This window comes from Ornithorhynchus anatinus, chromosome X4 (genome assembly GCF_004115215.2).
Source record: "Ornithorhynchus anatinus isolate Pmale09 chromosome X4, mOrnAna1.pri.v4, whole genome shotgun sequence".
Lineage (NCBI taxonomy): Eukaryota > Metazoa > Chordata > Mammalia > Monotremata > Ornithorhynchidae > Ornithorhynchus > Ornithorhynchus anatinus.
This window is the reverse complement of record NC_041752.1, coordinates 2788938-2802146: the sequence shown is the minus strand read 5'-3', so window position 1 is coordinate 2802146 and position 13209 is coordinate 2788938. Positions and strand designations below refer to the sequence as shown.

General features: G+C 52.6%; 1 protein-coding gene across 11 annotated transcripts in view; it reads left to right on the top strand.

The window, feature by feature from the left end:
- ERC1 (ELKS/RAB6-interacting/CAST family member 1) overlaps positions 1-13209 on the top strand; it is a 255436-nt gene that overhangs the window by 38748 nt on the left and 203479 nt on the right. For 6 of the 11 annotated variants that reach the window (XM_029054278.2, XM_029054277.2, XM_029054276.2 and 3 more), the window contains exons 4-7: positions 5057-5131; positions 5678-5833; positions 7351-7434; positions 10524-10691. In XM_029054278.2, the coding sequence (XP_028910111.1) occupies positions 5057-5131; positions 5678-5833; positions 7351-7434; positions 10524-10691 (483 nt within the window). The remainder of the gene's footprint in view (positions 1-5056; positions 5132-5677; positions 5834-7350; positions 7435-10523; positions 10692-13209) is intronic. The other 5 variants (XM_029054283.2, XM_029054280.2, XM_029054282.2 and 2 more) reach the window with 1 other exon arrangement.

The window sequence follows — 13209 nt, the reverse complement described above, 5'->3', positions numbered from 1 at the left end:
GAGCCACGCTGCTTCTCAACTGCCCCGTGCCTCAGTTCCCCCCCCCCGCCAGATGGGGATTCAGACCTGTCCTCCCTCCTGCCGTGAGCCCCGTGGGGGTCTTCATTACCTCGTACCTACCTCACAGCTCAGGGCAGGGCTTGGCACGGTGGAAGAACTTAACAATCGCCACCGTCGTTATTAATAATGATGGTAATAATGTTGGTATTTGCTAAGCGCCTACTATGCGCCGAGCACTGTTCTAAGCTCTGGGGTGGACACAGGGGAATCAGGTTGTCCCACGTGGGGCTCACCGTCTTACTCCCCATTTTACAGATGAGGTAACTGAGGCACCGAGAAGTGAAGTGACTCGCCCGCAGTCACACAGCTGACAAGTGGCCGAGCCGGGATTCGAACCCATGACCTCTGACTCCAAAGCCCGGGCTCTTTCCACTGAGCCACGCTGCTTCTCTATTATTATGGACGTAAATTTATTATGGACATAAAGTCGCACCCGCCGTATGCCGCCTTCTAAACATCATATTATTAAAATAATAACGTTAATCATAATAATATTAAAACCTATTCTTCCGCTTCCGTGGGCTGTTGCGTGGGGCCGGGACCCGTGTCTGACTGGATTAGCTTGTCTACCTCAGTGCTTAGTAAGTTGCTTGGCCCATAGTAAGCGCTTAAGAGAGATCCCACAGTTGTGAAGATCATCGTTATTATTGCCAAGAGAAGCATCATTTTGCTGGCTGTTTCTTAACCGTCTGTAGACTGCTTCCCATCCCTCGCCAGATGCCCCAGTTATCAATTATTGTTATTATTTCTCAAACGGGGTTCGCGGGCGACTCAAAAGTCCATGGGTGGTAGCCAAAAGAGGTGGAAGATACAGGGAGACAGAGGCTCTGAAGACCTTCCTGTTCTCCTGTCATTCTTCCGTGATGGAAAGAATAATAATGATGATATTGGTATTTGTTAAGCGCTTACTATGTGCCGAGCACTGTTCTGAGCGCCGGGGGAGATGCAAGGTAATCGGGTCGTCCCACATAGGGCTCACAGTCTTCATCCCCATTTTACGGATGAGGTGACAGAGGCACGGAGAAGCTAAATGACTTGCCCAGGGTCACACGGCTGCCAAGCGGCAGAGCCGGGATTAGAACTCATGACCCCCGCCTCCCAAATCCGTGCTCTTTCCACCGGAGCCATGCTGCTTCTCTGTTTGTATTCCTCGCTATCTCTGAGGCCCCCGAGGACATTTCTTGAAGTAGCCAACTGATTGTATTGTGGAAAGCTGATGCTCTCTTTTTTTTCACGGTCTTCGTTAGGCACCTGCTACGTGCCAGGCACCGTTTCGAGCGCTGGGGCCTATACAAGCTAATCGGGTCGGACACGGTCCGTGTCCCACGTAGGGGCCCCGGTCTCGGCCTCCGTTTTGCAGACGAGGGAGCCGAGGCCCAGGGAAGTGAAGCGACTTGCCCGAGGTCACCCAGCAGACGGCGGCGGAGCCGGGTGCTCGTGGGTTCGAATCCCTGCCCTGCCATTTGTCAGCTGTGGGACCGTGGGCGAGTCACTTCACTTCTCCGTGCCTCAGTTCCCTCATCTGTAAAATGGGGATTAACTGTGAGCCTCACGTGGGACGACCTGATGACCCTCTATCAGAACCCAGCGCTTAGAACGGTGCTCTGCACATAGTAAGCGCTCAACAGATAGCGACATTATTAACCCGGGTCCTTCTGACTCCCAGGCCCTAACCTTACTCCGATTCTGGGAAGCCGTCGGTACCTGACAAGAACGTAGCGGGTGACGGCCCGCGGGAGTCTCGGGGGCTCCGACCGAGTCTTCGGTCTCCTTCTCCCCCGACCCCCTCCGCGTTCCCCCACGGTCTGGGCTGCTCTGCCCGGTGGTTCCCGGGGGTCAGCATTTGTTCATCCATTTCTGACCCCCCGGGGAGTTATGACTGGGATTTGAGCGGACGGCTGTCAGAGAAAATCGGCTGCCCCAGCGGATACCTCGAGGGGGTCCTTCCTCGGAAATCAGCTTTTGCCAGCAGACTCGATCCGATCCTATCCACAGCCCACAGTCCAGTTCCAAAGCTGTAGCTTTTTCTTTTAATGGTGTTTGTTAAGCGCTTACTAAGTGCCGGGCGCTGTACTAAGCACTGAGCGTATGATCCGCCATTCATTCATTCAATAGTATTTATGGAGCGCTTCCTATGTGCAGAGCACTGTACTAAGCGCTCGGAATGGACAAATCGGTAACGGATAGAGACGGTCCCTGCCCTTTGACGGGCGCACGGTCTGATCGGGGGAGACGGACGGACGAGAACGATGGCGATAAATAGAATCAAGGGGATGAACGCCTCATTAAAACAATAGCAAATGAATAGAATCAAGGGGATGTACGTCTCATTAACAGAATAAACGATAAGTGTGATATCTGTGGCTCAGTGGAAAGAGCCCGGGCTTCGGAGTCGGAGGTCATGAGTTCGACTCCCGGCTCTGCCACTCGTCAGCCGTGTGACTGTGGGCGAGTCACTTCACTTCTCTGGGCCTCAGTTACCTCGTCTGTAAAATGGAGATTACCTGTGAGCCTCACGTGGGACGACCTGATGACCCTGTACCTACCCCAGCGCTTAGAACAGTGCTCTGCACATAGTAAGCGCTTAACAAATACCAACATTATTATTATTATTATGCCAGGAACAGGATTAAGCACCGGGGTAGATACAAGCTGATCAGATCGGACGCAGTCCGTGTCCCACGAGGGGCTCGCGGTCGTGATCCCCGTTCTTAGAGGAGGTCACCGAGGCACAGGGGTGTGAAGCGACTTGCCCAGCGTCCCCAGCAGACAAGCGGAAGAGTTGGGATTAGAACCCAGGACCTTGTGACTCCCAGGCCTGTACTAGTTCCTTTAGGCCACGTTGCCTCTCTCCAGGAAACGTGTGAATGTAGATGCGTGCATTTGTCACTACCTACCCCTCCGATCAATCAATTGGTGGTATTTATTGAGTGCTTACTGTTTGCAGAGCGCTATATTAAGGTGCTGCTCGTTTTAGCCGAAGCAGTTGGCCTAGTGGAAAGAGGGCAAGTCTTGGGTCTCCGTTCTCCCCCGACCCCTCCGCGTCCCCCACAGTCTGGGCTGCTCTGCCCAGTGGTTCCCGGGGGTCAGCGTTTGTTCATTTCTGACCCCCGGGGGAGGCCTGGGGGGTCAGAGGACTGGGGTTCTAATCCCGGCTCTGCCACTCGTCTGCTGTGTGACCTCGGACTAGTCACTTCGCTTCCCTGGGCCTCGGTGATCTCCTCTAGGAATGGACATTCAGTGCCTGTTCTCTCACCTTCTTAGACTCTGGGACCTGATCGTTTTGATCTACCCCAGTCCTTAGTACATAGTCCGCGTTTCACAAATACCACAGTTATCCTTATTATTATTACCCACCCCAGCGTTTAGCACAGCGTTTGGTGCAGAGTAAATATTTGTATCATCGTTGTTGTCTTAAGCGCCTACTGCTTGTCCAGCACTGTTCTAAGCGCCAGTACCGTGCCTGGCATATGATAAGCGCTTAACAAATATCATAAAGAGAGAAAGAAGAAGAAAAAGAAGGGATAGATCTAAGTTAATCAGTCTGGGCACATTTAACAACTATCAGAGGGATTAATAGCTGTCCAATCTGGCCATCTGCCCCCATTGTCTACCAGCTTGATTGAACACCCCAGAAAGAGATGGCGGAACCGGGGATATCCGAATCTCCCAGCTGTTTCCCCGGAACCACGGGGGGATGCAGCGGGGCCCCCCCCCCCCCCCCGCCCCCCACCGCCTTGCACCCCGGCCTGTTCCAGCATGGAAAATCTAGAAAGAGTCAGCCCGGCCAGCCTCCGGAAAGAGCTCTATTCCTCCTCCCTCCCCAGCTCGCGCCGACAGAGTGGCGTCGGCCCGCTTCCCGAGACAAGAACAAGGCACTCCTAGATGCCCCCGCCTGGCACAAGCCACTGCACGACCTGGCCCTGTCCTTCCACTTCCTCCCTCCTTTCCTCTCTCCGTCCTTCTCTTCCTCTTTCCTTCTCTCCCTTCCTGTCTCTCCCCCTTCCTCTCTTTCTCTCTCTATCCCTTCCTCTCCCCCTCTCTCCCTCCCTCTATCCCTCTCTTCCTCCCTTCACCCCCAAGGGATGGAGCACTTCGTCATCGGTAACCAGGCGGGTGCAGCTCTGGGAACGGAGACTCCGGACGGAAGCCCGTTCACTTAGAGGCTCGCCTTTCGGCGCTTCTCCCTCCGTTCCCCCTGCCCCCGGTGCTGGTCGCTCCTCCCGTCTGGTCCTCTCCCGGTGAAGGAAGCCTCCCCGACCCCGCCCACCCACCCGGCCTCTGGCGGACGACGAAGTCGCCCCCCGGCTTTTGGACTCTTGAGGAAGTTGGTCCGGGGAGCGGGGGATGGCAGCGATGCCGCCGGCGGCTTCGGCCCGGGTTAGCCGGCGGGCTCGCTTTCGGGACCGATTCGAGGGAAAGGGGGAGCTGGGAGGAAACGCTTCTGGGCTGGGCATATTACTCATTCAATAGTATTTATTGAGCGCTTCCTATGTGCAGAGCACTGTACTAAGCGCTTGGAATGGACAAATCGGTAACATATAGAGACGGTCCCTGCCCTTTGACGGGTTTACAGTCTAATCAGGGGAGACAGACAAGAACAATGGCAATAAATAGAATCAAGGGGAAGAACATCTCATTAAAACAATAGCAAATAGATAGAATCAAGGTGATGTACATCTCATTAACAAAATAAATAAGTAATGAAGATATATACAGATATATAGACAGATATATCACGTTGAGCTGATTGTGGGAGTTTCCCCCGGCCGACTCTAAACTGTAAGCTCGTCGTAAAGCGGGGAACGTGTCCGTTCTCTTGTTCTCTCGGACTCGCCCAAGCGCTCAGTACAGTGCTCTGCACACAGCAAGCACTCGATAAATACCATCGCCCGACTGACGGACTCCCTGGGGGGGCCTGGGGTTCCAGAAGGCCTCGGTGGAAGCGCGGAAACCCGAGTTTGACCTCGCCTGTCCCTCTCCTTCTCTTGGACAGGAGCTGCACCGTCGCTTTGAGAATGCCCCCGACTCTGCCAAGACCAAAGCCCTCCAGACCGTCATCGAGATGAAGGTGAGCGAGCGCGGGAGCGGAAAAGTCCAGGCTTCTGGGGGGGGCTCATGTGCAGAACTCATATGTGCACAATAATAACAACTATGCTTTTGAGAAGTGCCTACTATGTGCCATTCATTATTCTAAGCTCTGGGGTAGATACGAGGTAATTAGGTTGGACATGATCCCTGTCCCACAGGGGCCCCGCAATCTAAATAATAATCAGTAACGATGGTACTTGTGAAGCGAAGTGTTTTCTAGGTGCCAAGCACTGTTGTAAGCGCTGGGGAAGAGACAACCTAATCAAGTTGCAGACAGTCCCTGTCCCACATGGGGCTCACAGTCTTCATCCGCATTTGAAAGATGAGGGAACTGAGGCTCCGAGTAGCGAAGTGACCTCCCCAAGGTCACACAGCGGACAAGGTGCCGAGCCAGGATTAGAACCCGGCTCCCCGGCGTTTAAGGGACTCCCCCCGGCTCATCCGCTGGGGTGCCCCCGGTTGCAGTGCCTTGCAATCGTCTGTCTATTTTATGGATTACTTTTTTTTTTACCCCTCTTGTCTCCAGGACTCCAAAATTTCGTCCATGGAGCGTGGGCTGCGGGACCTGGAGGAGGAGATCCAGATGTTGAAGTCTAACGGGGCCCTGAGCACCGAGGAGCGGGAGGAGGAGATGAAGCAGATGGAGGTGTACCGCAGCCACTCCAAGTTCATGAAGAACAAGGTGACGGGCGGGGGTCACCGGGAGCCGGGGGCGGGGAGGGATGTTGGGGACCCTCAGCCGGCGGGGCGAGGAGGCGCGATGGGAATCGCGTCCGGCCCCCTGAGCCCGTGGGACTCGTTCAGCCCCTATTTTGTGCCGAGCACCGTCAGGAGAATCATAATAATAATTGTGTTTTCTGTTAAGCGCTTACTACGTGCCAGGCACTCTACTAAACGCTAGGTGGGCATATAAACAGATCGGGTTGGACACAGTCTTGGGATTTTACATTCCCATTTTACAGATGAGGGGACTGGGGCCCAGAGAAGTGAAGTGACTGGCCCAAGGTCACACAGCAGACAGGTGGCGGAGCCGGGATTAGAACCCAGGTCCTTCTGACTCCCAGGCCCCTGCTCTATCCACTGGGCCTCACTGCTTCTCAACTCTACTAAGCGTTGGGATAGATAATCAAGTTGGGCATGGCCTCTGTCTCGTATGGGGCTCCCGTTTGGCCGGGGGAAGGAGAGCGGGTATGGTATCCCCGATTTATGGTTGAGGAGACCGAGGCACAGAAAACACTAATACATGTGGTATAAATTAAGCGTTTTACTACGTGCGAAGCACTGTATTAACAGCTGGGAGAGATACAAGATCATCAGGTTGGACCCGGTCCCTGTCCCACATGGGGCTCACCGCCTGAGTGGGAGGGAGAACAGGGATGGAATCCCCATTTTGCAGATAAGGAGACCGAGACTCAGAGGTGTGAGGTGACTCGTCCAAGGTCAACCGGCGGGCAACTGGCGGAGCCAGGCCTAGAACCCAGATCCTCTGACTCCCAGGCCGGTGCGCTCGCCACAAGGCCCCGCCACCTCTCTCTGGTTGAACCCCGTTCCCGCTCCAGGGGCCGGTCTGCATCCAGCTTCCAGCCCCTCGGAAGTTACCTCGGCCACCGGGGAGGTTGTTGCCTGGATCTCTGGACTGTAAACTCTCCCAGGCGCTTAGTACAGTGCTCTGCACACAGTAGGTGCTCAATAACTGATTGACCAGAGTGACATGCGCTCGTTCTCTGGTCCTCTAGGCTGAAAGCTCATTGTGGGCAGGGAATATCTGTTATGTCGTCATACTGTACCCTCCTAAGTGCTTAGTGCAGTGGTCTGCACACAGTAAGCGCTCAGTAAATCCGACTGAGCAAGTCGCCTCACTTCTCTGTGCCTCAGTTACCTCATCTGTAAAATGGGGATTAAGACCGTGAGCCCTCTGTGGGCCCGGGACTGCGTCCCACCTGTCGAGCTTGTTTCTACCCCAGCGCTTAGTACAGTGCCTGGCACCTAGTGAGTGCTTAACAAATACCATTTAAAAGGAAAAAAAAATGAGTCCTTCGTCAAGGCCACCTGGCGGGAGGAGGGAGTGAAGGGGCAGCCCTGACTGCGCTCTGTGACCCGTCGCTATTGGCCCCCGCCCCTCGGCGCCGGTTCGAAGTGGTGAATCCGAAGCTGCGAGCCGATGCCCGAAACGAAAAAGAAAAACCCGTGTCGTGACAGGTAGAGCAGCTGAAGGAAGAGCTAAGCACCAAAGAGGCCCAAGGGGAGGAACTGAAAAGCAGAGCAGCCGGTCTCCAGACTGAGGTCATCGCCGTAAGATCCGTCTCCCTGGGTGCTCTGACTCCTCAGCGGAGATCTGCTTAGCTCTTGGCTTTCTGGATGGCTCACTTTTCCCCACTTCTCTCCTGGAAGGCTTTTTCCCCCTCACCACCACTAACCAGCCCGCCGCACTCTGTCTCTGTCCACTGACTCCTCTCGGCCCCTGTCGGAAGCGAGTTCGGAGGATCCTCCGGTGCCCCTCCGGAGTGGGGTGAAATTCTCTCCGTTGGTCCAGGACGGGCACCTCGAACTCTGTTTCCCGCTCCCCCTTTTTCTAGTAGCTTGATGCCCCCCTTCCGGCTGTCTGAACCCGGATTCTGGATCCTTCAGGGCTTTGCGGGGTTCTCTCCGTCCATCAGCTGTCAAAACCGTGCAGGGTGGATGTTGTGATGGTTGTTATTATTGTGATGACTATTATTGCGGTATTGGTTAAGCGCTTGCTACGGGTCACACGCCGTGTTAAGCGGTGGGGTGGATCCAAGTTAATCCGGTCGGACACAGTCTCTGTCCCATGTGGGACTTAGTAGGAGGGAGAACTAATTGAATCCCCATTTGAGGCCCAGAGAAACGACTTGCCCAAGGATACCCGGCAGGCAAATGGCCGAGCCAGGATTAGAACCCATGCCCGCTGACTCCCAGGCCCGTGTTCTTTCCTCTAGGGTGTTTTTGAACCATCACCGTGGCTTGGGCGAGTGTTTTCTTGACGGCACAAAGTGGTTCCTTCAACTCCAACCTCCTGTGGGGAGGTGCAGCAGAAACTTAGAAAGGGCTCACGAATCTCTGTCAGTCCACAAGCCCTAACTGTAATACTAATTGTAGTATTTGTTAAGTCCTTACCACGTGCCAAGCACTGAACAAAACACTGGGGCGGACACAAGGTAATCGGATTGGACACAGTCCCTGTCCCATGTAGGGCTCACAGTTTTAACCCCCATTTTCCAGATGAGGTAACCGAGGCGCAGCGATGCTAAGTGACTCGCTCGAGGTCCCACAGCAGACGTGGGGTAGGACGGGAATTAGAACCCGGGTCCTCCTGACTCCCAGGCCCGTGCAGCCAAGGCAAATCCCCGTGCCGAGACGGTGGTAGTTCCCAAGACTCGTCTCCTGGCTGGGATGGAGGAAGCATTTGCGAGTGCCTTCGTTTTTCTGGTAGTGAAACTCTGCTCTCCTTAGGGAGGAATTTCAGCCATTAAAAACCCCCAGAGGAAGTACGTTTTCAGTTGAAGCAAAGGATTGAATTTGAGTTTAATGCTACGGTCTAGCATTTCTCTGAAATAGTGCTTCCCGATATTATTTTGTTGTCGCTTGGAGATTTCCGCAGACCCCTCCTCGGCTCTTTGGGTTGCGTAATGGGATAATTCGGCCAAATAGGCTAGGGAGACCGCTAAGGATCGATAGAACTTTTGAAAGGGGACAGGTTCTCCCTCTAGTATCTCTATATAAATCATTCAAGTACGGAACTTCAAAAAAAATAATAATTTAGAAACCGAATTCTCTTTTTCTCAGTGACTCACGTCCCCAAACCTTGATCTCACTTGGAAGCTGAAGGAACTGCTTTGTAGTCCTTCTTTTTCTACCGTCTGGCACAAAGGGAGAGCGTTAGGGCCTCTCCAATTCTTGCTGGGAGGGTTTCACTCTTAGAAATGCACTGAAAAAGAGCCTCGTGAAATTCACCACAAATACGAGATGGAGAACCTGTCCCCTTTCAAAAGTTCTATCGATCCTTAGCGGTCTCCCTAGCCTATTTGGCCGAATTATCCCGTTACGCAACCCAAAGAGGCGAGGAGGGGTCTGCGGAAATCTCAAAGCGACAACAAAATAATATCGGGAGCGCTATTTTAGAGAAATGGGTGAGACGACCCATTCCAGAGCTTTCTTCCTAATATTTGAGTTTCATTACACCCCTGAACTGTAAGCTCCCTGAGAGCTGGGAACGTGTCTACCAACTCCGTTCTATCGTACTCTCCCAAGTGCTTAGGAAAGTGCCCTGCACACGGGAAGCGCTCGATAAATACGATTGAGTGATTAAATAACAGCCTTCCAATCTTTGGCGTCTCAGGGATGCCAGTCAGGCCCCGGGCTGCCATGGGCGGCGGGACTTTATCGGACGCCGTCTTCCCTCAGCTGCCTCAGCTTTGGCGGACTCTGGCTCCCAAGACGAAGGCCGGTCCCTGTCCCAACGTGGCCAGGCTGAGGGAGTCGACGCACGGCTTTCATTGGTTCCCTAGCCACTTCTGAAAGCAACAACGACCTGAGGAGATTTGAAATTCTCTTAACACGGTCACTTCCAGTGAGCGAAAAAGGCAGGCCCTTTGTTTCGTTCTTTGCAGCGAGCGTATACACTGAGCGTTTACCGGGTGCCAAGCACCGTAATAAGCTGTAGGAATGAGTACACGGGTGAGAAAAAGGCAGAATCCCTGGCCCTCGGGGGACTTAGAATCTAGGAATGATGAGGGGGCTGGGGGCTGGTGGGGGCTGGTGGTGAGCACATGAGAGGAAGATAGAATGAGAAGGAACCCCAAAACAACCTAAAAGACGAGTTCGGGGAGAAATTGGAAAGTAAAATAAAGAGCCTAGGCTACTGTGGCTAAAAGAGCAGAATTTGAGGCCTTTCACGGCTCACTTTATGGGCCTCAGTAACCTGCATTTTGCCTCACTGTACTGCCAATGTGAACCGAGTCCATTGGCATGGGAGAAGGCCAGGCCTGTTTTATCCTCCGTAGTGGGGTTTCGTTGCTCACTAAAGTCCGTCCGTCCACTTGGGCAGTAAAGGTGAGAGTTCCTTCCCTTTCCTCCGGGAGCCTACTGCCTTTGGGTTAGGAAATTGTAGCTCTCTGCCCCGCTGGGCATCGCAAAATAGACAATTGGCTGTGTGGGGAATAAGCCAGAGAGTGTTCGTTCCCCTCCGGGTGTGCTCCGTTGAGGCACAGAGGGCATAAAAGACTGCTTCCTGGGGGAGGCGAATAAAATCAAAAAAAGCTGCATTCAGATCCCCCGACTCGTGGCCAGCCCCAGGAAGACCTCCGATCCAAAATGGCCACTGCCACCTCACGGATTTTGATGTGTCCCCCCAGATTGGCCAGGTGAAGCAGGAGCTGTCGCGAAAGGACACCGAGCTGTTGGCCCTCCAGACGAAGCTGGAGACCCTCACCAACCAATTCTCGGACAGCAAGCAGCACATCGAGGTGTTGAAGGAGTCCCTGACAGCCAAGGAGCAGAGAGCCGCCATCTTGCAGACAGAGGTGAGGAGGAAATTCGGTTTTCTTCATTCCACGGGGCTTGTTCGTTTCCGGTGGTCACCTCTTCTCTGTATTCCCTACCCAACTTGAAAAGCCAACCTTAAAGAAAAAGAATTCTATTCTCTCTGTTTATAAAATGGCGTCTGGTAAGCACTCACCCTGTGCCGAGCACCGTCCCGAGCTCTGGAGTAGATACCAGATGATCAGATCAGACAGTTCTCACGAGGAGTTGATTAGTAGCTAGATTGTATAATGTTAGTTTGCAGTGCTTGCCTCTTCTCCGTATTCCTGTAGCAACGTGGGTGTTTGAAAAACTGACCTTAAAAAAAAAAAGAATTCTTTTTTTATGGTATTTGGTAAGCGCTTACTATGTGCCGAGCCCTGTACTGAGCACTGGAGTGGATATCCGATAATTGGATCGGGCAGTTCTTGAGAGGAGTTGATTAGTAGCCGGACCGTACGGTGTTAATTCCTCCTGTTTGTTTGATAAGCGCAGCAGGTGGTAAGTATACATTTGATTTGTTTTTAACGGCACTGTTGGTGTTTAGTAGGTATCAGGCACTAGTCTAAGTGCTGGGTAGATACAAGTTAATCAGATTGGGTACAGTTCCTGTCCCACGTGGGGCTCACAGTCTAAGAAGGGGGAAGAACAAGTAGCAAATCCCCCTTTTGCAGTTGAGGAAACCGAAGCCCAGGCAACTGAAGTGACTTGCCCAAGGTCACTCAGCAGGCAGGTGGCGGAGCCGGGACTGGAACCCAGGTCCTCTGGCTCCCAGACCGTGCTCTTCCCACTAGGTCGCGCTGCTTCCTAAAAACCAGTATTTTTGCTAGTTGTTGCGTGACTGACCGAAAAAAGAAAAGTTCAGTTGTTGTCAGACTGACTTGAAATGAATCACATCGTCCAGGAGGATTTAGTAAGTATTTCGTAAGCAAAAGCATGGGTGAGGCCCAGAATTTTCAAAGCTTTGACCTTTCACCAATTACTGCCCTTTACTCAGCAGGGCGCCCGGACACCCAGAAAAGTCCCTCTTGTGATTTCGAAGCTTTCCCTAACTGTCTGCGACCCAGTTTTCAAAGTCGAACCACCCACAGTGGATCTTCGGGCCACGGATACTCCAATGAGCCTGATTTTTCCATTGTTTACTTTCAAGCGTGGCTAATTTGGGATGTTAGAGTCAGCCGATAATTCCATACAGCCATTCCGCCGCGGAATACTTAGCAGTTCTGCACAGAACCGGTTTTAACAAATAGAGCAAGTTCCTCCGTTACTCGAAACGTGCCGGGCACATCTTCAACCCCATCCATAAGGAAGTAAGAGATGCCGGGGGGGCAATCAAACAGTGATATCTGTTGAGCGCTTACTGTGTGCGGAGCACTGTACTAAGCGTTTGGGGCAGTGCAGGATAACAGAATTGGGAAGACACTTTCCCTGCTCACTGTCAAACCAGGAGCAACTGTGAGAGGGTGTCATTCCTTGACATTCGTCCTAATCAGGTAATATTTCTGTTTATTGTTGTATTAAACTCTCCCAAGGGCTTAGTACAGTACTCTGCACATAGTAAGCGCTCAATAAATACAATTGAGTGAATGAACGAATAATGCCTAGGGATGGACCACTCAGGTTCCTTAATGCTCCTCTGGCAACTCATTCATTCGTTCAGTCGTATTTGTTGAGCGCTTACTGTGTGCAGAGCACTGTACTAAGCACTTGGGAGAGGACAGAAATAATAATAATAATGTTGGTATTTGTTAAGCGCTTACTATGTGCAGAGCACTGTTCTAAGCGCTGGGGGAGATACAGGGTAATCAGGTTGTCCCACGTGAGGCTCAGTTAATCCCCATTTTACAGATGAGGTCACTGAGGCACAGAGAAGTGAAGTGACTCGCCCAGAGTCACACAGCTGAGAAGTGGCAGAGCCGGGAGTCGAACCCATGACCTCTGACTCCGAAGCCCAGGCTCTTTCCACTCAGCCACGCTGCTGTAGAACAGTAGACGGATACATTCCCTGCCCAAGACGAGCCTAGAGGGACTGGCATATTTGGACTGTGCTTCTATGAAGCAGAAGCAGCGTGGCTTAATGGAAGGAGCACGGGCTTGGGAGTCAGAGGTCGTGGGTTCTAATCCCGGCTCCCCCACGTACCCACTTTGTGACTTTGGGAAAGTCTCTTAACTTCTGTGCCTCAAATTACCTCATCTGTAAAATGGGGATTAAGACTGTGAGCCCTTCGCGGGACAACCTGCTGACCTTGTATCTACCCCAGAGCAGTGTTTGGCACATAGTAAGCGCTTAACAGATACCATTATTATTATTATTATGAATTTGGACACTTGTGGACAGGTATCGTGTCCCGCAACGCCGTTGTATCGTGCTCTTCCAAGCGCTCAGTACAGTGCTCTGCACATAGTAAGCACTCGATAAATACCATTGATGAGATGATGGGAGTTTTTTCAGATTTCCCTTCTAGACTGTAGGTTCATGGTCCCCCGATTAAACCGTAAGCCCGTCAAAGGGCAGGGACT